The 25,448-nt window shown below is 44.9% G+C and overlaps 1 protein-coding gene across 1 annotated transcript in view; it reads left to right on the forward strand.

The window, feature by feature from the left end:
- The window catches only part of NCF1 (neutrophil cytosolic factor 1), a 134,296-nt gene that overhangs the window by 94,551 nt on the left and 14,297 nt on the right, over nt 1-25,448 (forward strand). The window contains exons 6-8 of the mRNA XM_085649798.1: nt 2,706-2,828; nt 16,373-16,480; nt 21,556-21,673. Coding sequence (XP_085505924.1) covers nt 2,706-2,828; nt 16,373-16,480; nt 21,556-21,673 — 349 coding nt within the window. The remainder of the gene's footprint in view (nt 1-2,705; nt 2,829-16,372; nt 16,481-21,555; nt 21,674-25,448) is intronic.

Consider the following 25,448-nt stretch of genomic DNA (forward strand, 5'->3'; position numbering starts at 1 on the left):
CCTTTCTGTTCATCCGAACAAGGTGGTGTTAAGGACCCGTCCTTCTTTTTTGCCAAAGGTGGTCACGCCCTTCCACATCGGGCAGACCATCACTTTGCCTACCTTCTTTCCACCTCCGCATCCTTTGAGGGAGGAAGAGAGGCTCCACCGTCTGGACCGAAAACGTGCGCTCGCATTTTATCTGAAGTGTACACAGCAGTTCCGGGTGGAATAAACAGCTCTTTGTTGGCTATGTGGGCGATAGAAAAGGTCAGGCTGTGCACAAAAGGACCATCTCTCGGTGGGTTGTTCTGTGCATCAAAGCATGTTACTCCTTGGGTAAGAAGGAGCCTTCTGTGGGGCTGCATGCCCATTCTACCAGGGCAACTGCAGCCACTACTGCCTTGGGACGCGGCGTCCCCTTGCACGACATTTGTCAGGCAGCTACGTGGGCCTCGCTGCACACGTTTACCAAGCATTACTGCCTTGACAGTCAGGTCTCGAGAGACGGCTTCTTTGGCCGTTCTGTTCTCCGTGACTTTCTGGTGTAATATATTCGCAGACCCCCCACCGGGGTTGGTATTGCTGGGGTATCTATTCTAAGGTAAGGAATCTAGCACTAACGTGTTTCTTTCAGATGCACAAGTTACTACTTGTGTAACGATATATCTGTAAGAGACATTAGTTAGTGATAGATTCCTTACCGCCCCGCCCATTCTCCTCGTTCTGCAAACTGATTTCTAGGGTTAAGGTCATCCCCCTTTTTAGGGCCCTAGTTTCATGGCACCAGTAGTTAGTTTCTTGCATGGCTCTGCGTTCCTGGCGCGGAAAATCGTGTACAGAACTGACGTCAGCGCGCATGGGTGGCGTCTAAGTAGTCTCCGTGACGTCATCTTGGCGCTTACGACGCCAGAGATGGACGCGGAGCTGCACGACGCCACCTACTGATGCGTAGGGTTACTGCTACAAAAACATTCCGGATCCAGTCTGATGCCTGGGCATATTCTAAGGTAAGGAATCTATCACTAACTAATGTCTCTTACAGACATATCGTTACAAAAGTAGTAACTTGTGCTTTAGGATCTCTGGGACAGAGTTATGACCACTTCCTCCATGAAGTGGTCATATAGGGGGAGTAGTGACCCCAGGGGTAACTAGCCCATTGGCTACTATCCTATACTCCCCTAACAACCCTAAAGTCTGTATTTAGGTGGGCCCTGGAACCAGGAAATTAGAATCCTGCTTACCTACAAAGAAGGACACTGACAAGCCACAAACGCCCAGACTGTGGAAGAAGCAATTGACCCAGCACCAGCCCCTTCGGCCTGTCTGCTGTTTCCGACAAAGTGCACCAAAAGTCTCCACTCCTGCAGCTTCTGTGCCTCCAAAACCTGGGAGGCCAGCCTGCCTGCCTGCAACAACGAACCAGGTACTCCAGTGAAGCAGTGCAGCTGCTTCCCTGCATCCTGCAGGCACCTAAAAGAAGACTGTCAGACTCTGGAACCTTAAAAACCCGATGCCGCAAAGCACCACTGCACCGGCGCTTCCTAGCCTGAGCTGTAGTGGGCCAACGGTGCCAGTGTGGTCCCCTGGCCCTCCAGAGACAAAGCCCACCTTGGACTTGGCCACTGTGGACTTACCAACACTACCTACAGCCTCTGTTTGCAGACCTCCTCTACCACAAGTGCATCCGGGTGATGAAAATCCAACACCTAAAGACACCTCTGCACCCATCGCCCCTGGAGAAGAAGACCAAAGATGTTTGTGAGTCTCGCAAGAGTTGAGCCCCCTGTTGGTTGTGCCCGACTGATCACCCAGTCCGAGCCTGCCACCTCTTTTCCCGCCGACTGATCTCCATAGACTTGAATTGGGCACACGACACAGTAAGGCACCTCTGCACCTGGCCACCCCAGTGCTGCCTGAAGTGAACTGTTGGTGCTGCCTCGAATCTTGCCCCCTACTCACCTTATGTCCAGAAGATTGGTCCCGAATTTAATACATATTTTCCTCCATAGTTTAACATTACCGTAAAGTGCTTCAATTAAAATGTAAAATATCAAATTCACCCGACGCTGAAAAACGCACCCCTTTACCCGGTTGCCCCAGTGCTCCCCGAGGTGATCTGTTGGTGTCGTCTTGGACCTTGCCGCATACTCACCTTACGTCCCGGGGAAGGGTCCCGTAAGTTGTTGTTAAGTGACTGTATGCTGCATATATTTTCTTCCTATGTTAACACTACCGCAAAGTGCTTTAATTAAGATTTAAAATAGCAAAAAACAGTTTTCCTCAAACCCTGTTATTCTAAAAGGTGCTTACCTGATTTTGATGATCTTGGTGGCTAGAGTTATATAGAGATACGTGTTATTTTTATAAATAGGTGTGGATCTCCTTATTGAGTCGTGTTTATCATTCATTGACTATTGTGTGTATTTGCAGATTTCTAACACTCCTCTCTGATAAGCCTAGGGCTGCTCGACCACACTACCTCCTAAACGGCACCTTGGGAAGGCTATAGCAAGCCCCTATTTACTACTAAGGGAATACCTGGACTCTTTTCACGGTATACCTCTTTTTGGAATACCACACAAAGAGTCCGCTTCCTACAGCCTCCATTACAAAATACAAAGTAATATATCCTAATGAGAAAAAGACTGCCACTGTTTACAGCCACAAAGATAAAGCAGTAAATAATTTCATGGCAACATCATTTTCTTTGTTTACACCAGATATCACCGGACCCATCATCTTACAGACCTACCGGGCTATCGCAGACTACGAGAATAACTCCAAAACCGAACTGTCCCTCAGCACAAGTGACATAGTAGATGTGGTGGAGAAAAGCGAAAATGGTAAAGACTGGTTTGTTCTTAACTTTGAAACATTTTTACTGTTAAGCAGGATGCAGTAAAACGCAGTCCCTCTAGATGGGCACTATGTTTTCCAGTAGGGTTCCTATCAAGATGTCACATTAATTTTGACACTACTGTAGGGTTCAATGTGAAGTGCTTGCGGTTTATTTGGTTATTCTGGGTGCCAGACAATAGTTGCAGTGAACTAGGAACTGCGTTGCTGACCTGCCTAGAAGACCTATGCGGGGCACTATGCACACCTCTTTGCACAAGGAACCAGGAACACTTAGCTGCTTTTTAAGGAAAAAATAGTCTATCTATGATCAACAAGTTGACAAAGTACATCGGGGAGGAGCCAAGATGGCGACCGGAGCAGACGCTTGAGCGCCCGGCTCCGTCGGTCCGTGGCCTCGGACTACTATCCTGCTGCCCATCCTCGCCGATTTTCGAGGTGCAACGTGTGCGAAGACGCGCTGACCGCGCTGCCGCTTTCCCGGAGTCTCAGCCCGCCCGGATGCCCGAGTTCTGGGTGCTTTTGTCTTCTGCACTGAAACCCTGTGCCATTACGGCCTTTGCTGGCCCCCTGGAAGCTCCGCAGTCACCGGACCAGCTAGCGCTAACCTGAGCCCCGCGGTCCCGATCTCACCTCGCACCACGGATCGTTGCCGGATGAGCCCGGAGAGGGACGGCCGGACACCTTCTGCAACCTGTGCCGGACGGGCTGGAGCTGTGGGGTGGGCCCCGGTGCGGCGGGTCCCCTGCCCCGCTCTGAGGACCGCGCTGTGGGAGGCTGCTGCCCCCTTCGCCTAATGCCTAGCCAGCGGCGGAGGGAACCTGCGAGAAGAGAAGCGACTGTCGGCCTTTCCCGTTGCGGCGTAGACCTGAGGGGTATTGACTCCTTGCCACGACCCCCCCCCCCTGGCCATTGCAACGTATAGCGGCAAAACATGGCGTTGAGTGCCTGCTTGCGGCTGGGGGGCGATACTCCGGTCTCGCCCGCTGCCCACTTCGCCCTCCCTCTTCCGGACACCAGCTCCACGGTGCCGTCCCGGATTGCTGCCGATGTGGGGGCCCAGCCTCCGCTGACATGCGGCTCCATTCTGGCTGCCCTGCGGGACTTCCAACTACAGATGTGCGCTGGCCTGCAGGCGCTGAGTGAGCGGTTTGACCCCATACTGTCGGCCGCGGGTCATGAGCGCACGGTGTGTCATCTACAGGGCGTGGGTCTCCCGGTGCTTTTGTCCGCTTGCGGGGACGCAACGGCGGTGTGTGACTGTGCTACACTGGTGCCTTCACCTGGCGCTCCCGGCGCCCAGGGTACACCGCTCTACACCTCAACTGCGGATACTTTGTCCCCCTGGTCATGGCTGCCTGCTTCATTGTTGCCTGCTTCACCGCGTCCGCTAGACTATCCTGTTGAGCGATACCTAACGGCTTCGAGGAACCGTCCGCGGTGGCCCACTGCTTACTTGTTGTGGAACTCCTGTACCTTACTTGCCAGGTTTGGATTTTCTGTGGTGCAAAGAGGGACCTTACTTGATGGGCGGCGGCCATTTCGTGATCCTACTTCACTATCCTTTCGCGGGCGGCCATCTTGTCTTTGTCTGCTCGGGACATGGGGCCTTCATGCAGGGGCTGGTTTAATCCCAAGCCCGCGATCGGGCCAGGGCTAGACTGACTTCTATTGCCATGGTTTATGGACGGGCTGGCCTGGGACTGGAACTGTATGTATGTTTTGCGCGCACTCGTCGCGACTTGTATCCCTTCGCTTACACTGTGGTGCCATGGTATCTTCGCGTGCCGTTTTTTGGTGTAGTGGGCTCTCAGTGTGAATGGCCGATGGTTTGGGGCGCTCTGGTGTCCCGTGGGCTCCTCCCCACCTTCTTTTCTGTTTTCTTACTTTCTTTACTCTATTCCTACTTTCTCTCTTCTCTATATTTCGGGTTCATTGGGCGACAGGCACTATGCTGGGGGGGGGTAGGCCGTAGCCTCCGCATTGGTGTAGGGTGGGGGGGTAATACTCTGTTCTTAATTAGTTCTATGGGCCTTTTTTCTTTTATGTCTCTGCGCTCTACTTTCTTCGATTCGGGGTCCGGGTGTGGGGTGGATCGAGTGGGGGCGGCTCCGGAGGGGTGCGTACTTGCTCTTGTGACTATCCTGTTATATTTCTGCACCGCCTCACTGTTTGAGTTTTTACTTCAATTGTTGTTCTTACTGATGTTGCTGCTCTCCCGTGTGGTGAGGCTATCTTGCGGACTCGAATCTCCTTTGTTCCTATCCTTCATTGACTTTTTTCTTTGATAAAATTATCAAAAAAACTTAAAATTAACCTTCACTTCTCCTTCCCCGGGTGTCAAAGATAGCTCCAGTATGTGACCCATAACTCGTTGTTAATCCTGACTGTTGATGCACGGGGGATGTAATGTGGGTATCAGTGCTTCATTGTATCGTGGCCGGCCTGACGGTTGTAGGCCCGTATTTGTTCTTTTAAGATGCACGAATAAAGGTTTTAAAAAAAAAAAAAAAAAAAAAAAAAGACAAAGTACATCAAAGGACTGGATTAAGTCTTGTCTTCCTAGTTTCCATCCAATGGGGATCGTGGCTGGCTTTTTAATATAACACCCTTATAAATGGTACAGTACCCTTTAAAGCAAATATGTGTTTCTAAAGGCAACCAGTGAAGGAAACAGGAGCATGGAAATACAGTGACATAGTGATTATCTATAAGAATTATTGATGCTTCATGGAGGGCGTACCTTACTCATAAATAAAAACAATAAATTAAAAAAAGAGAATATTCAAGTAAATACTCCAACAGAACATTTCTTCTATAGTAATGAGATGAAACTAGAATCTGTATAGTAGCAAAATTATTTTTGCTAATATATTCCTTGATGTTCCTTTTGCAGTAAATCTTTTTTGTTTTTAAAGACAGGCAGTTGTACAGAATGGTTTGACAAGAAGAACCTTCAGTGTGGTACAGTCCAAACCAATAACCCTCTTTAGATGAGTATAACTGTATCATAACAACAAGGAAACAGCAAGGCACCAGAGCACTGTAAGGGGTTAACGCAGAACGCATGTCTTCACACCCCAACCTGGAAAACATATACTCAAACACAGGGGTGAGGAACCCCAATAACAATTCAGATATTTGCCCAAAAGCACATCTTTAGGTGTGTTAACCCACGGCTCCACTCAGCCATCCCAAAAGAATTCCGTCTCAGAAACCCCATACACCTGAGCAAGGTCACTTATTGTTGTATCCATCCAACTGGGGAGCCACCCTATGTGGGGACCAGCTGTAGGTGCCAAAGGGCCCATCACATAATTATATATAGGACACTTTTATTTATTTATTTAATTTGTAAGGCGCAACAGCTACCCAAAAAGGGTTTCCCGGCGCCGGGCGGACTAGTTGTAAGTAAAGGCAACAGTAGATGGAGTTACTGGTTAAATAACCAGGTCTTGAGGGATCTGCGGAAATGTGTGTAGAAGGTCTCTTTGCGAAGGGTGAGAGGAAGGGTGTTCCACAGTGACGGGCCTAGGTATGCGAAAGATCTCCCCCCCCACCCATCCTGGAGAGTTTGAACCTGGGTACTGTGAAGTTTTCGTGAGTAGCAGACCGTAGATGGCGAGTGGGGGCATAGGGACGGACGAGGGATTTCAGATACTATTTCAGATACTATGGTGCCATTCCCATTTTGATCTTGAACATATAGCTCAGGGTTTTAAACTTACTACGGCTCTCTACCCTGAGCCAATGTAAGACACGGAGGTAGCCAGAGATGGGGGTGGCTTTGGGAACCCTGCAAAGTAATCTTGCTGCAGAGTTCTGTACCAACTGTAGTCTTCGGGTCACTGCCTTGTTGGAGCCCAGATAAAGGACATTTCCATAGTCCAGCCAAGAGGTGATGAGGGCATGGACCACTGTTTTCTGGGTGTCCCCTGGCAACAATTAAGTGACACTGTGTGCCACTCGGATCTGCCATGAGTTAAGGTGGGATGTATGGTGGTCTAATACCGGGGTCCCGCATCTGTGCCACTCGGATCTGCCATGAGTCAAGGTGGGATGTAGGGTGGTCTAATACTGGGGTTCCGCATCTGCCCGCATCTGTGCCACTCGGATCTGCCATGAGTCAAGGTGGGATGTATGGTGGTTTAATACTGGGGTGCCGCATCTGTGCCACTCGGATCTGCCATGAGTCGGTGGGATGTATGGTGGTCTAATACCGGGGTCCCGCATCTGGCCGCATCTGTGCCACTCGGATCTGCCATGAGTCAAGGTGGGATGTAGGGTGGTCTAATATTGGGGTGCCGCATCTGTGCCACTCGGACCTGCCATGAGTCAAGGTGGGACGTATGGTGGTCTAATACTGGGGTTGCGCATCTGGCTGAAAATAGCCAGCTGATCATTGGTTCTGTATATAACAGGTTGATAGTCAATTATTCGCCACATTAGTCAGCTATTTTTCATAGAGGTTTTACTCCAGTGCCTCAGGATGCAGATTTTAGATGGTAGTGAAACCATGTAGTCTGGCCTTTCCTACTCTGGTTTTATATAGCAAACAACAGAGACCATATGGCGTGGCCTTTTCTTTACATGTTTGAAGACCCTAAAGAGAATCTGTATAGAAATGCAGTGACTTAAAAAATAATACCAACTTAGATGGAAGGCCGAAAAGATTCCTTCATTGGTTACCAAATTTAGATGGTTCAATTTGACTTACCGACCGCGAGCCACCGCTGACTGTGTGCGCGAGGAGGACACCGAGTCTGGCGTTTCCTGTTACCCGTTACCACGCGGAGCACAGGATACCAGCGGACGCTCCCTGCTTCTCTTCTTCTCTTCTACGGTAAAGAGGCTACCTGGGAGCAGCCCGGTGGTACGGCGGTGGCAAGAAGCTGCCGGTAGCTGCGGGAGCAACCCGGCAGCTGCAGGAGCCGTGACAGACCCACCGCAGATTTCCCGGGCACGCCCACGAAAAGCCTCACCGCAAGCGGCAGGAGCCGCCACTTCCACCTTGCAGCGGTGAGAGGCGACAGCAGTGGTGAGGGTCGTTTCCTTCTCCGCAGCAGCCGCGAGCCTCAGCGTGGGGGTGATAGAGACTGAGACTGTGTGAGGCTGTGAGAGGCTATCTGAGGGCCTCTGCGTAGCTTGTAAGGTCCATCCAACGGGAGTCAAAACAGCTACCCCGGTAGCAGCTAGAGCTGCGGGAGCAGCCCAATAGCGGCAGGAGCCATGATTACCAACCCCCTTGAAAGAGCGATACTGACAGCAATTATTCCTGATAGCCCCTAGACTCAGATCCAGTACGCCAGGTCTGCTTGGGGGTCCCGGGACCTGTTCAAATTTAGAAACGCAGGGGCTGATCCATTGGGCGTGAACAACCACCTCTGCATCATCGCATTCATTGCAATCATTTGCAACCCTTTCCGACAGGGGGAGCACTGGAGCACAGGCGAGCCTTGTAAAGGCAGACGGCAAGTGGCATATTGCAAGCAGCAAAAGTAGTGACTGTGGTAAAAGTGATTTTGCGTATGCGTATGCTGAGTGCCTTATGAGCTCCGCCCACCTTTTTTTACCTGCTCCCTATTTTCATGTTACTTAGCTGGAAACAACCCTATTACCGGTGCACACTTTTAACTAACTAAACTGACGTTCGTGCTTGAGGAACATTGCCAGCGGATCCAGTGTTTGTTTTTGGGTGTGAGGGACTGCGAGGCTCACAGTGCTAAAACCAGCAACAGCTGCGGCCTCTTCCCGGACACTCCCACAATTAGTAACTATTACCTATAAACTTTGAGCTGCATAACGCGGCGCGGGACGCGCGCCTGGCGAAGCGGGCCCGTTTTAGACCGAGTAAGACCGGACCGGGCCCCCCTTCTAACATTTTAGTCTGTTAGCTTTTAGTGGGAGAATATAATACCTTGCTGTTTAATCTAACGACTGGAGATATTTGTATTGACTCCTGTTATAAATGGCGACTACGCGAGGGAACAGGAGTAGGTTAAATACTGATGTATCTTCTATTACTGGCCCACTTGATAATTTTACTGTTAGAGCCAATCCAGTCATAGACCAAGGGATTGCAATTATGGAACGGAGAGTGTCACAAGATTTACTTTTAGCAAGGCGCTCCTCTATGGGCCACTTCGCAACTGCTAAAACCCCCGTTCCACAAGCTAATAAGATAGTTTCGAGTTTAACACACGTGGACATCCACAGCATTCCAAATGTAGTGGATTTGTCACTGTCAATGACGGATTCTATATCCATCACACAATTAGAGAGGTCCCCGCTCCTTGCTCCTGAATTATCGGGCACCGAATTACCGTTACAAGTTTCAATAAATGGTCAAAAGAGAGGAGCGAGGGAGGGAGCTAGAATAAAAACATTAAAAACATCTAAAAATCCCAGGAAAAAGAAAATTGAAAATAATGTCAAAAAGACTAGGTACCCATGAAAAACCACTGCACTTGTGGAGAAAGGGGAAAATAAACGCTCCCTCAGGTCAGCTGCTCTAGTAGATCAGCAGTCAAAGGATGCTTTCACACGAAGTTGTTCAGCTGAAACTGCTTCTATACTGGACCTGACCGATGCTGAGGTTTCTCCATTTACTGATACAAATTGTAAAACAATTGAGTCCGATAATAATTCATTTAACTATCTAAAGGAGCTTTTTAAAATCTACATTTCTCCCTTAGAAAATAGGTTAAAGCGGATTGAGATACAGTTAACGGATCTGGCTGTCCTTTTTAAGACCTCGACTACCTCTGAGGTATTAAAGGCCGGAGATGGGATATTAAGCTGTACAAAAATACCATTAGTGAGCTCCTCGACTGCTAAATCACAAGCTCCCGTAATAAAGATAAATAAATCGATATCCACTATGACCGAGAAAGTAGCAAGGGAAGAAATTAAAAATTCTACAAACACTGCACAGGAGGTTAATACTCGTAAAGAGCGTACCTGGGGATCCAAACCAGAGAATCCAATTATTAATTTGCCCCCAGAAGTAACGCCTTACATGGTAATCCTGACTGGGGTCCCTAAATTGCAGGAGGATAAAGAAGAATCAACTGGTTCACTCAAAAACAAGGTCCAACATTGGTTAAATACAAACCGACCACTCCCTTTAAATAGGAGTAGTAAGATCTTAATGGTCCGTAGGGTACCCTGGGTGGGGCAAGAAAGAAAATTAACACAAGGCGACTGTGTTTTAGTCAATTTTGATGACCCAGCCACGGTCGATTATATCTGCTCTTGGGACACTCTTTCAAATGATGCGGGTATTGAAACTAAACGACTTTCTTTCTTTTATCCACCTAGACCTTACCCTCATCCATCCTTTCATGATGAAAATTGGGTGACTGTGGGCAATCATGCTAGTGGAGCGGTTAAAAGGTTCTGGGAAAGGCAACCCATTAGGGATCAAATACCCAGGGACTCCTGGAGAGGAATACCAACCTCCAATAGATTCAATGGTTTGGAGATGGTGGATTGACTCCATTGGAAAAATCGGAGTCCCAAGGAACACTGTCCTAGTCCAAATACATTGTACAATAGCTCTAACCATTGGGCGAATAGCTCTTTAAGGGTTGTTGATGAGGGCTGGTCCAAACAGCCATTAGTAATTCCTTTAGTAACTTCAATACCTAATCCATTTTTCAATCAAAATCCAGATAATTCAGACCAGGTAATACAGCCTGTTTTGGAACTGGAATCTGTAATAAACTTACGACATTCTCAAAATATCTTGCAGAGAGAAATTGAAAGCATTTCTCCATCGATTGAAACAGAGCATAGTGTTGACTATTCCTATGATTCGAAAGGTCAAGGAGTAGCCGAAAGAGGGGAGCTGACTCTTTTATCATGGAATATTGCGGGCCTATCAAACAAGGTGAATGACCCCATTTTCTGTGATTTAATTGAGAAAAATGATATTATTTGTCTCCAGGAGTGTTGGGAACAGACCGAGATTCATCTTGCAGGATATCGGACATATTTTACTCCTGCTACCCAGTCAAGGAGAGGCAGAAGCTCTGGGGGCCTTTGTACTTATATTTCTAATACAGTCAACTTGTCTATAAAGCAGCAGACTACACGGGGGCATAATAGTTTCCAGGTTCTTAGTCTAAAAGCAGGAGGAAACCGACTCATTATTTTAGTTAATTTGTATAACAATATCCCTAAGGAAGAATATTACAAAGTCTTTGAAGATTTAAACACCTGCATTTGTTCTTCTAGTATTAATTCAAGACAAAATGACACCTGCATTATTTTGACGGGCGATTTTAATTGCCACCTATGCCCTCACAACAATTCGGGCCTATGTGGTATGGTTAACCAAATTGGTGAACCATGTACACATTTTGAGCATACTCCCTTGGGAAATTTGTTTAATAACCTCAGTTCTGACTGGAACTTGGGTTTTGCCAATGAACTTTGCAGCCCCCCAGTTTTATTTCAAGCTACTTTTAATGGGCGTGGCCTCCAGTCTGTTATAGACTATACCCTGGTTTCTACTTTTTATCACTATAATGTCCTGTCGTTTAAGACATTGGACATTGTGATGAGTGACCATTTTCCGATCTGTACAACCTTTGATATTGAGTTGAGTATTAGATCAGGCACCAACGTAGTTGAAAATTTGTACCGCCATGCTTGTTTCTTGGCGAGACAAAATGGTTATACCATAAAATGGAACAAAGTTGACACTACAAATTTTCTCCAGGGGCTAATTGTGAATCAATACCATAACATTAAGATCTGTCGAGAGGAAAATCCTGATCCGGGTATGACTGTCAATGCTTTTAACCAGATTGCATTATATATTGGGGAAAAGCTGACCGGAACACGTCGACCAGGGGCGGGAGAAAAAGCTGAGGGATGGTTTAATTCAGACTGTACCAAAGCATACTCCCATCTAAAACAGATCCTAAAGAAAATCCAAAAGATCTGTTAGCAGTCAGAGCAGTGAGAGCAGCCTATGAAACTTCCCTGAACAAACGCAAACTGGAGTTGAAGGAGAATGCGTGGGATACTCTAATTAAAATTCTGTGTGGATACCTGATATATTCAGAAGAGTGAAAACCATCTGGGGTATACCCAAAAAGGTTGAGTTCCCATCACCCACAAAGGTGGCTATTCATCATTTGGGAGCTCTGAACTGAACCACAACAACCAACCACTTGGGTAATTATGGCGGTTGTATGGTAGTCCCAATCGTGGGTGACCAAAGGTAGGGTGATGGTTTGCAGTGCCCAGAATATAAAAGGAAAAAGTGCTATTAAAAATGGCTATCAAGACACAAACAATTTTATTCTGGTGCTGTCTTGATGCCACTTTAAAAACAGTGCGTGGACAGTGTAACAAATAACTGTCAGGGTGGTGGTCTACATGTTTCGGCTATCGGACTGTGGAGTCCAAGCTCTCATCAGGACCTTTAGCGCTACTGCAAAAAACGGTTTCCCCTCCCAAAAATTCCAGGGAAACGGACTAGCATATAAGGTCGTATTGGGAATTCATCCCAACCACTAGTTTACATAAGTTTCCTTTGTTCACGTTTTTTGCAGTAGCGCTAAAGGTCCTGATGAGAGCTTGGACTCCACAGTCCGATAGCCGAAACATGTAGACCACCACCCTGACAGTTATTTGTTACACTGTCCACGCACTGTTTTTAAAGTGGCATCAAGACAGCACCAGAATAAAATTGTTTGTGTCTTGATAGCCATTTTTAATAGCACTTTTTCCTTTTATATTCTGGGCACTGCAAACCATCACCCTACCTTTGGTCACCCACGATTGGGACTACCATACAACCGCCATAATTACCCAAGTGGTTGGTTGTTGTGGTTCAGTTCAGAGCTCCCAAATGATGAATAGCCACCTTTGTGGGTGATGGGAACTCAACCTTTTTGGGTATACCCCAGATGGTTTTCACTCTTCTGAATATATCAGGTATCCACACAGAATTTTCTAGACCCACAGTATTTTTGGTATAATGCTTGTTGATTGGGGATTTATACTGTAGTCGGTCTCTAAACACATCCCTTGGACCCCCTTTACCCACACTCTCCCCCTTTGTGTAGGGTTTTCTTGTATTGAATACTCTAATTAAAGCCAGCTTGTTGAGAGATAATACTGCTTTCTGGAAAGCAGTAAATGCTCCCTTTTTTGTAGATAGAAAGTCTGATAGGGTAGAGTTTGCAATTGAAGGACCAACTTGGGTGGAACATTTTACTGAGCTTTATAAAGAAGATGTTCTACCTATTATAGATTCAAAACTTCAAAATTACCAGCATCTTATTGAGCCTTCTCCTCCCGCTCTATTTCCTTTGAGCGTTTTTTTCTCCGCCTCAGAAGTGGAATTAGCATTACTCGAAAGTTCAAGGAACAAAGCTCCTGGTCCTGATGGCGTCCCCATAGATATATATAAAGATACAATTTCATTATGGACCCCTCTGCTGACCAATGTGTTAAACAGTTTTAATACTGTGGGATTTCCATCGACTTGGCAGGAAGCCATAGTCGTGCCTATTTTTAAGAAGGGAGATCGAAATGATCCCAAATGTTATAGGCCTATTTCCCTACTTGACTCCCTGATGAAAGTGGCATGTAGAGTTATTTTAAATAGATTGCACTCCTGGGCTGAAGAAAACAATGTTCTCTCTAAGTTTCAATATGGTTTTAAGTCAGGTTTAGGCACAATTGAACAAGGACAAAATTTAGCTTTAATTATCGGCAAATATATGACCGCAAAAAAGGGCAACCTCTTCATGACGTTCATTGATTTAAGTTCAGCCTTTGATTGTCTGAATCACGAGGTATTATGGAACACTTTGATAGGCTTGGGTATTGACTCAAACAGTCTTAGTTTTATTAAGGAATTATACAGGGGGGCAGGGGCAAAAGTACATTTTGGAAAGAAAGGAGAGTGCTCTAATAAGTTCCCCATAATGAAAGGGGTACGACAGGGTTGCATCCTGGCACCTTTTCTTTTTAATTTATATATAAATGGTGTGGCGAAATTTTTAATTACACAAAAATTAGATTACCCTCAAATTGATGGCACGGTGGTCCCGATTTTACTTTACGCGGATGACGCAGTCATCATGGCTAGAACCCAAATGGGCCTCCAAAAAGCTTTAACTTGTTCTTCATCTTTTATGAGTTCTAAAGGCCTAAAAACAAATATAGGGAAAACTTTTTCCATGTGCTGCTCTTCGAGGAAAAAACTCCCTTGTAATATTTTTATCGAAAAGTCTAAGATAGAAGTTACAAGTACTTTTTCATACTTGGGGATTGTTTTTAATGAAAAAGGTACCTGGAAAGCAGCGATTAGGAGTAGGAACCTTGTTTTTGCTCGTGCATTTGGTGCAATAAAACAGTTCGCTAAGTTGGGGGGCAGGCCTGTCCGTATCTTAATGGATATTTATAATTCAAAATGTGTCTCAACTGCATTATACGGTTCTGGCATATGGGGCATCGCTGACTGTCAGGAGATTCAAGTAAAAGAAAATTTTTTCCTGCGTTATTTGTTAGCGGTTCCCAATTCGACTCCCACATTTATCTGCCATAAGGAATTAGACTTGGTTTATATTTCTGATCTAATCAAAGTTAGTCCTTTATTGCTATGGCACAAGATATGGACTACAGAGGAAACTGCTTTTAATAGAACTGTTTTGACTGATTGTTTTAAACTAGAGAAATGCATGGACATTCCCTGGATTGGTTATGTAAAAAAGTTTATGATTAACATGGGGCTTTCCACTTTTTTTGATAACCCTTGTTCTCTAACCTCGATTTCCAGGAAGGCTTTTAAAAAATGTTGTCTTGACTTCCTGGAAAGTAGACGATGGGGTGAAGAGAATAGTAAGACATCTGTATCTCAACATAATTTAATTTTACAGGCGCCTGGCCTACAGCTATATCTGTCACCTGATTACTCCAGTTACGACAGAATGTTGTTAGCTCGCTTGAGAGTCGGCACCTATTATCGGATGATAACCTTTCCAGATAAAAATGATTGGTCCAAAAATCTAATTAATTGCCCATGTGCTGATACCGCAATGCAATCGCAAATACATTGTGTCCTCTTCTGTAAATTTTACATATGGGGAAGAAGGAAATACTTGATTCCTCTTCTAAAGACTTGGGGTTTAAGGCAGTGCAGACCTGCTTTTTTAAAACTGCTTTTATTACAAGATGAAATAACTATTAATGCCTTATCCAAGTTTTTAAAATTTGCCATTCGCTGCAGATTGTCGATGAATTAAGTACAGAGTTTGTTTTTATGTTGGTTACCCCTACCATGATGTGCTTGAGCCGTTTTTTTATCTCGATTTCTATTCTAGTTTTTTAATATGTATATATTTGTGTGTTGCTTTTATGATTTTAAAACTGAAATCGAATAAAGCTATCTTGACTGACTGACTTACTATTGGACTAACATAAAATACAACAAAGCAGCACTTTTGTGTTCCCCTCAGCTTAACAGTGGGTATGCTGAGGTGAAACATTAGGATCCTCCATGTATAAGGATAATGGATTGCAAATCCGTGTAGCTCAATTCCTGTTTTTTTTCCTTATCGCCACCACTACGTTTTAGCCTGCATTGTTCCAGGGTTTCCTGTGTGCACAGGGGTATTCTACCAACAAACCACTTGTACTTCCTCTGCCATGCAATGAATTTCCTGTCAAACCTTCTACCCAAACGTTTGGTCTCGTTTTCTCTCACGTTTCCTCTCCCAGCTCCCCAGATGTTTGCTACACAATTCTCGCTAGTGTTCAATATTGCATCCCCCTTTAGTAGCAAGCTCCCTGCTTATTTTCATTTTCCAATGTTTTCTCTCATTGTTCTTTTCAAACTTCCCAAATGATTATCTTTTTCAATATTATTTGTTGGATTTGTTTTAAATCTGTATACGCCGAATTTGCGATTTTGGTGTGTAACATGTTTGCAAAATGAATAACACAACAAATCATTTGAAAACCTAGAAGAAACAATAAATCTATGTTCCCACTAGCCCCACTCTACTATTTCCTCATGCCTCCAATCCAGCGTCCCTTTCCTCGCTCCAATCTTCAAGTTTCTTTTCTTGTCCACTTCACAGATACTTTCTTCATTCAACCAATGTATCCTATTTCCCACCCTATTTTTGTCCTTTTCTACCCAGTATTGTCCTCACTCGTATCTCTCCTTTTCCGCCAAATCCTGCTACTTACCTCCAGTATTTCTCCCTCCTTCACCTGAAGTCCACCGCCAATGCCACCTGATTGAGTCCTATCACCTCAGCACTTTTCGGGTTGGTTTATACCCTCCCCAAGTGGCAATGATTTTGATAGAAGTATATTGTTGTACACCTGATCGGTCTAAAGGCACTGTAGTCAGGTCACACTGAGATTTTTTCAGTATGTTCTACTGGGCAAAATGACAACTGAAATTTTACCACAGTATCTCTTCGCCTGTTATAAAGGTTGGTAACATTCAAATTGTTCGTACTTTTCAATCTGAGTAACATTTCTGCCTTTGGAACAGGATGGTGGTTCTGTCAAAAGAAGAACCGGCGTGGGTGGGTGCCAGCTGCCTACTTAGAACCTCTGGACAGTGCCGATGAATCGGAAGAAGGCGAGCCTAACTATGAAGGTAAAGAGCAATTAATGAGGATTCTTTTAGGATTGATACTTTTTATTAGAAAATTGACCTAAGGAGTTGCCTGAGCATCAGCAAGTGCCAATTCCTCTAAACACACAGCATTAACTCTCACAGAGTGATGTTGCAGCTGGTTATTGTAATGTTTAATCTCAAATACAAAACAAAGTTTCTTATGTTTTACTCACCGACCCCATAGGGTTTAGTGGGACATCAAAAATAGACAGACAGGCGGAAAACACAACCAATGAGGATCATCATCATTCGGACTTTGCCTAAACTTCAGTAGGTACCCACCTCTGTGCTTCATGTATTGTACACTTTATCAACTTGTAGGTGACCCTCCCACCCTGCACCCTGCTCACCAAGTCTTAATGCACCTTACTAATCCAATCTCCAGCACCGAGTGGTTCAATTACAATTTTCTTATCCTCTTGTATTTTGCCCACTGCCTCCAAACTCACCATGTCATGTTTAAAACTGCATGGTAAATAAAAAGCTTGCAGCTTGCAGGGGAGGGATAATACTGTATTTCAATAAGATTGGTTTTAACAAACGTCTACTTTGATCCCCTATAAACAATTCAGCAATATATGTGTATTGGTACATTTCTCATTTAACCCTCATTTACAAACCAAGTTGGGCACCTCTTTACTCACTGTGCTAGAAGGCCATGATATGCCAGAGCCTCAAGTAGAGGTTTGGGCCCCTGGTATGATCTCTTCAACCTGTTAGATCATGGCGCCAAAGTCCTAGGCTGTTGTCCACTAGGGACAGTTCAAGTGGTTCTTACCATCAAAATGAAGTACAGTGGGAACCGCAAGAACTGCACCGTTCATGGGCAGTCTGGCAATACTTTTATCAGGGAGAATCAAAGAACTGCCAGATTCACAAAGTCCCTCCATTTCTCAGGTTCGCCTGAATAGTGAATTTGAACAATTCGTGTAGCTTAATTTCACTGAATTGATTTTGCCAACCCTGCTATCGACCAAGGACTAAAGCCATCCTTCCTACGAACTTTAGAGAAGTTAGCCACCTCATTGCGTCATGGATTATATATTTCAGAAATATCTATAATGCATTATAGGATCTGTTATTACTAGTGCTGTAAATTGAAGTATTTTATCTGTGAAAGCCCCCTCTGGGGACAGTTCGCAGCAGAGATGGTGGCAATGTAGATGGCGTAAGTCCAAGACCAAAGAAATTGATGGGCAGCTAGTGGCTTGCCAACACATACACTAGGTTGAAGGAACATATTAGTTCTCACATTCAAAAATTGACAAAACAGCAAATCGTGGGGTCTTTAAGGAGAGTTAGCTCAGTCTAAAGCTAATCCCTGATCATGCCAGGGTATGAAGCCACCTACATCTCTTGCCCTAGTACAAGATGGCTGGGCAGCACCATGATGCAATGGTAGATCCCAGAAGGCTGTGCAAGAGACTGTGGTGCATGTATTGAAGCATGCGGTGAGTTGACATAAGTAATCTATATGACCCAACAGTTAATTGCTCCTTATTAGATTGATTTACACCGGCAGTATCCTTTTTCATACCCGTTATCAGCTGAGATTGACACTCCCAGACACACTCTCACTTACATATAAACAGTTAAAGGTAAGTGATTTCCAATCTTCACTGCTGGATCTTATTTGCAATGTGTTAACTTAGCACAGATGTGATGGTGAACAGCACCCTACCATGTGCAGACTCATAAGAAGGATTGGTTCCTGTTGGGTGCATGTATGCAAAAATAACGCAAAATGAAGATCAAAGCCTGGACAGTAGCAAAAGAGTGAAGCCCGTGGCAGAAAGTGTAATCAGACTATAGTTTGCCTTTCAGCAGGAGTGCAGAGCTGCAATCAGTAGAGTAATGATCGTGTGAAAACAAAGACAAAGGGGTCTATAATGATGTAGGGCGGATCGCCACCGCCCGCATGGCGGTGGCGATCCGCCCTACATCATACCCCGCCCGCCTCCCATTTCCCCACCGCCACATTATGATGGCGGGGGGGGGGGGGGGGCGGGGGCGTGGCGGACGGAAAGACCGTCCACTGCTTTTCAGCCCGGTCGTCGGGTCGACCGGGCCGAAAAGGGTTGCATATGGGGGTGGTGTCTGCTAGACACCGCCAGCCATATTAGGATGCCAGAGGGAAGCAGCCTTTCCGCCACGGAAAGGCATGTGGAGACTTGAGTTGGGGGCCTGTTGGGGGCCCCCTGGGTGTTGGGGGGGGGGTTAGGAGGGCACATGGTGGGTACCTATGGCACCCCCTGCATTTGCATGGACGACATGGCAGGCACAATGCTGGCAATAGAGAATGCCACCGCCGCGGTGGCATCCTAATTGCAGGTGCAGGACCTGCCATGCCAGATTTTCAGATTTCCATTTAGAGTTGTTTAATGTGCATTTATTTTATGTAGCTATCCAGATAACCCGTCACAGATCCAGCCTCCCTAGTCCTACCTTGGGAAGTCCACTTGGGTCTAGCGGTCATCATAACTCCTTGGTGTTTAATAGAACCACTACTGAAACAATTGCCATCTTAGTGTCTTGTTTTCAGGAAACGCCAGAACATTTCCATTTGTAGACAGTATTTTAAATACTCTAAGTAACAGTAAAAGCCAAGTGGGAAGAATGACTTTCTTAGTGATGACAGCTCACCTTTGGAACTTTCTTCCATCACCTTTGAAATTGTAGTAAATTTGTCCTTCTGGAAATTGTTTGAAAGCCTTACTATGACCTTAAAAATCAGGTTAACGCTTGATGGGGTGTTAGCAAATGTTATCCAGTGCCAAGAGGCCAAGCTGTGAAACACAGCAATTTAGAAATGTCTGTAACATAACTCATTTAGAATCAGACTTGAGAATGGTGCGGATATTACAGACTACATGGGATCAATACTAAATTTGTGTAATGGCTGCAGGAGATGTGCACTGGCACTCATTTTTATGGACTGGAACTTACTTTTCATCATCAGTCATTGACCCGAACAAGAGAGATACAGTCAGAAAAGAGAGAAAGAACAGTTGAGTGGAAAGGAAGACTTTAGCGATGTCTGCTTTACTCTCTTGTAACTCTTTAAATCGTTGAGTGGGCCATCTTTCCTTCTGAAGTAATTGGTAAACCATATTGTTCTTTGAATAATTAGGTTAGTGCGTGGTGAATTGTTAGCAAATGTTCATTAGCACCAAGAAGCAAAGCTGTGATGAACACTACAAGTTTGAAATGTTCAAAACATTACAACTCATTTGGAATCAGACTTGAATATGGTTCTTATATCCAGTGCCACTGGAATTCTGCGATTGTGCAACCACACCGATTTTCGCATAGTTATAGATTTATCGCATTTGCCACATAGTCCATCATCTGCCGCATAATCTGCTAATTTTAACAAACAAAAATTGTTGTTTCTAGCTCAAACATTACTAAAATTGCAGTGACCCGATGCGGCACATCAGTCCAGCCCGAACCGCCATGCCAGGTTTTCCCTGAACCGGAAACATGCATCCTGGGACCTGTTTCTGGGTCACACCCTTCATCAACCAGGCTAGCTTGAATCCAGTGGCAAAGTGAGCAAGGGACCCACGTCTGGGCATACCCTGCCAACTTATGGTGAACAAAGCAAACACAAGGAGATGATGGTCAGAGCACTGAAAGTTTTCAGACACTCACCCCCCAGTCACAGGTCTGGATTGATTCATCATCATTCTTTAGCTCACTTCACCACCTCCGTTCAGACCCAGCTATATGCAAATCAGTCTTGACCCTGTGCCTCATGCGAACAGTCCAGCCCGAACTGCCAAGCCAGGTCTTCCCTGAACCGGAAACAAGCATCCTGGGACGGTTTCGGGGTAACAGCCCTCATCAGCCAGGCTACCTTGAATCCATTGGCAAAGTGAGCAAGGGACCCACGTCTGGGCATACCTGACCAACTTAGGGCGATCAAAGCAGCCGGTCCCAGGATGCTTGTTTCCGGTCCAGGGAAGACATGGCTTGGCAGTTCGGTCTGGACTGTTCCCATGGACTGGTCAAGATTGATTTGCATATAGCTGTGTCTGAACTGGGGAGGCAAAGTGAGCTAAAGAACGATTGTGAATTCAACCCGCATCTGTGACTGGGGGTGAGTGTCTGAAAAGTTTTGGCGCTCCGTCCATCATCTCCTTGTGTTTGCCTAGTTTGACACGAACCAAGTTCTGTCTCTGCTTGTGGGTGTATTTCTCAGCATCCCGAGTTGCCTTCCCTTCTTTTGATTGCACAGGTACATTGAAAAACATGTTGAAAACACGTATTTGCATGTTTCATATCCCCTTTTGGAAACTAATCTAAAATTGTTCCAAGATCAAAAACATTATATTGAAACATGGGGCTCACTTTTAAACTTTGCTTAGAAATATGGTTGTTGTAGGAGCCACATTTTGTACACAATTTATACAACCGCTGCCACAAAAGTAAATGAATGTAATTATAACATTTTAGCATCTATTATCTTATTTTAAATACATTTGTATTTATACATGTTTAAAACTCCCTTACAAAAATGAAGAAAAAGAAAGGCCCTTGGCCTAAAGGTGAACAGACAGGATGGAAAGGTCAACCTTCACTGACTCCATCCAGCGCAGTACACAGGGTGTGGCCTTGTTTGTTAGCACCGCCAGATATTTCACCTAAGGTAAAGGGAGATGAAGTGATTTGTCCTGAATCATATTGCTTGTTATGAGGGTGGGGTGGGGAAGGGGGGGGGGAGGGGGGGGTTATTGTACAGTTATCCATGGTGTTGCAGGCCGAAGACCAATCAAATAATATCAGGGCCCCTTCATGGCCCTTCTCAGCTTCTAAATGTATATTATCCAAGATTGACATCATCACTAGCTCTCAGTTGGTAGAAGGACTAAATCCTCAGAACAAGCTGCATTGGCCTAACCCTTCTTTTCAAGGACTCTCCTGCATGTGAGAGATAGCTATAGCTGTTATGTGGGCCTCTTGATCTCAAAGTTAGATTTCCCATAACAAACAGCTCCGGCCTCAGTCCTAACAAGATGCATGTTCAATCCTGCCTGTTGTTGCCTCCATAGGTGAGCCGTACATCACTACCAAAGGCTACACTGCCGACCAGGATGATGAGATTACCCTGAATGAAGGAGATGCCATTGACGTTATTCATAAACTTCTTGACGGCTGGTGGGTTGTCAGGTAAGACACGCCAGGCATACTCCAGGTTCCGGTGCTGAATGCTTCACTGTGACAAGAAATACACTGTGAATCTGACAGGTAAATGGACAGAGTACATAGCAAGGATGACGGTAGGACAGGCACAGAGAGTTAGTTGCATTTACATACATTTTCAGCAAAAACTGAATCTGAAGTCTTAATAGAAATTAAGATGTGTGAAGATATTAAGGCAATGACTGTCAGTTACAAACATTTGGGAGGGAACAATTTGGATATTTATATATAGAGTATCAGCAGCTTATCGTGCCTCACCATTACCCACGTAAACAATGATCAGTTTTGGAAACGTGATTTACTTCTGCCATAGGTGCAATGTAATCCTGAATTTCCAGGAGTAGGAAGAATCTACTCATGGAATAAAAGTGTGTAAATTGGGCAAATAGAATTTGACAGCAGACACTAACTGCTGGTCCCATCCAATTTGCCTACCCTTGACTTATAGACCTTACATGCCCTCTAGCTTTCTCAGTGCTTTCCTATTCTCGACAGTCAAGCTTTTTACAATGTTTACTAGCTTCGCTTACACCACTGTTGCTGTCTTTATAACAGTTTCCATACAGATTGTATTACCCTACTCCTGCACCTCTGCTCCTTTCTGTTTAAAACAATGGTCTCTTTGTCTTGGAATACTTGTCTGCTGTAAAATTATTGCATTCTTTACTACAGATGGGACGAGACGTGTGGTAGCTAGCAGAAATGTTCTTGGGCCAATTCAGAGGTATTGATTCAACAGTGCTTTGAAGTGAAGAAGCCAAAGAATTAGAAGGAATAAGGACTAAAAGCTGAGACCTGCTGATTTCTTTTGTCCTGTGTACTATAAGAAAAACCATTGCGAAGATCATTCTTCTGAACTTTTATATAGTGAAAAGGATTCCTAAAGCTTCAATAAGTATGTGCTGCATTGCGTTTGGTGACACTAATGATAATCTGGGCCTAAGCGTCATCGTGTGTGTGGTGCGACAAACCGGGTACGGGGAACTTGATCATCATCTTCATTGTCCCTTATTGTGTACATGACTCTGATTCCCAAGTAACACGTAGATGGGCCTCACTTTCAACCTGGGATTAAAGGCTTGAGCTCCTGGGACCTCTAGCACAGAGGTGCAGGTGTAACTTAAACCCAGGCCATCTAAAGTTCTTGTGCTCCACGACAACTGTAGGACATCAACCTCCTCAACCTCAACCTGAATCATTTTAACCTAGCGCCTTCATTCCTTTTTTTCGAGCACAAAGAGAAATCTCTGTAATATTTAATGCAACCAATCACTGCGCAATGGTCCTTACAGGAATGGGAGATGCAGTGTGCAATGACACAGTGAGGAAGGGGCATCGGAGAGGTCTTTGGGACCGCTGGGGGCTCCTTATCATCCCTGAGGCCGCCACTTGTACATTAGAACTTTCTCTCATGGATGTGAATATTTAGTATCTGCCCTGGTCAGCCAGTCAGTTTCAAAAGGTTTGCGACCGAAGAAACCGCCACAAACCATTTATGATTTTCCTTGCCAATCACCAGGGGAGGGAATGCCCTGTACTATCCCGTTTGGATTGCAGCCAGCAAGGACATGCAATCCTGACATTGCAAGCCAAAAAAGACATATGAGACTTGCATTGTCACTTTAGCACAATGTTAATCGGCTCTGAGATTGCAAAAAGCACGTTGTACATCTGGCACATAGATTTCTCTTACAGTGTGCACCTCACATCAGCGCAACAATTCCACCGTCCAATTCTCGTTGTTGCTGCAAACTGACGTAAAGATCTGCATTTATGCTCCATGGAGTTGACTAGTAAGGACAAATTAACCAGGAAAATGACTGTATGAAAGGATCAACTTACGAGGAGGTGGTGATATATTGTTCCTACACTGTGAAGTTGGCTTTCAGTAGGCGACGTAGTCACAGTAGGGGATGCATTTATTAACTTTAATGTTAAGTGTGCAAATTGAGTTAAAAAATATCTTTGGTATGTTTTTGAAAACGCATGATGTTACGACTTTCTAGCCATTCAGCACATCCCCAAAACCATGTTCTTGCCCCTCCCTTGGGAACATCCATGTTCTGATCTTGAACACCATACACATGGACGTGAAACTGTTATATGTGAGAGATATCTGTGAATCATGAATAAGATTTCCAATGCTCCAACGCCAAATTATTTGCTCGACGGTATGGCTAGTGATTCAGGAATTGCTGTGGGCATTACTCCATTTTTGTGCATAATCTTTCTACTTTTGCGATAATCTCTTTCATGCTTTTGTGCCCAGCACAATTTAGTATGTATGAACCATACAATTTAGTTCCCTTCTATAGATAGTTTGTGCACTAACAATGCTTATACTTTTATTTCAGCTGCAGTTGGTCCTAAACCTAACAACATTAGTTCATGCCGTCATGTTCATTGTTTTTAATGAACTGACCCAGGGTCATCAAGGAGACTGTCAGCTACCCTTAGTTTTCAGGTGGACGGAACTAAGCATGATGAGGCTTGTAGTTTCATTTATCCCCACGGCCTACCAGTACCTACATGCTTATGCTCTTGACGGTAAAATCAGGACTAGCTGAAGGTCAAGTTTATGATACAGGGCCAGTAAATACTGTAGTTTCCCCGGGAGACCTGTACATTTTTTGCACTGTGTTATTTGTAGGCCAGCATAGTTTGCCAGAGAGATTCAGCTTGTGCCCTTAGGTTCTCGCCGGATGTTGTCCATCACAACAGGCTAGGGTATTGCACCAGTCCTGGATGATTTGGCACTCTTAAGTGTAATATGTGAATCTTAGAGAAGTCTAGTATGTACCTTTGGTGTGAATTGGATTTCCAACTATTCCAAGTCAATGAAAGACCTGCTTATTCTCTTAAGCATACTCTTGTTCATGTTTGCTTATGACTTTATCTTTTATGTCTGTCGCTTTAATTTTATGTTAAACCAGATGCTTTTGTCCCAATAGGCGGGGCTTTATTTTTATCATAAAAATAAAAAATAAATTGAATTAGCATAGCTTTACATTGGCCCTTTATCATTTTTAAAAAGTGCTGTTATGTTAGCTGAGGTCACCTGCCTCTGTTTAAACAAAATAAATTACTACAGCGAAGTCCAGCAACGTAAAAGTCTCATGGAGAAGATCGTGTAAGAAATTAAATGGCCTAGCTGCATGTGATCAAGCCTTTTTAGGTCTCGGCTGGCGTTGGAGTGCGCATGCGCTCCTCGCCTCGAGACTTAAAGTGATCAAGTCAGGTTTAGAAAAGGGCTTCAAGCCCCGCCCCTTATTCCCATTAGCTTGCGTCACCGTTTATGTTAAATGGTGCGCCGCCATTGGAAATAAGGTGCCCAGGGTGCCTTCTATTGGCTTTTTAGTCCGTCCCATCCGGACACAGTCACCTGCTTTATGTGTTCCATGAAGACTGTTCTTATCTGCTTGTTTATTTAATAAGCAGATAAGAAATGTCTTTACAACAGGCACGGAGCTCAGAGGCGCACGGGGAGGACAAGGCAATGCTACAGTTAGGTCCACCCCATCCCAGCTTTTCAGATCTGGTTATTGAAAGTTTTAAGTCCCTGATATCACAGAGTCGTTGTTATTTAATTAAAGTAGTACAAGACAAGAAAAACTGCATTCCAGACACACATCACATCCCTTCACATGCAGGCCTTCAAAATCACTTTTGCAGTTGTCGCTCGAGAGGTAGGTCTCGCACGAGCAGGATCACAACACAGAGCTCCCCCTCCCAATGCCTGGTC

This window comes from Triturus cristatus, chromosome 3_2 (assembly GCF_964204655.1).
Source record: "Triturus cristatus chromosome 3_2, aTriCri1.1, whole genome shotgun sequence".
In the NCBI taxonomy this organism is placed as follows: Eukaryota; Metazoa; Chordata; class Amphibia; order Caudata; family Salamandridae; genus Triturus; species Triturus cristatus.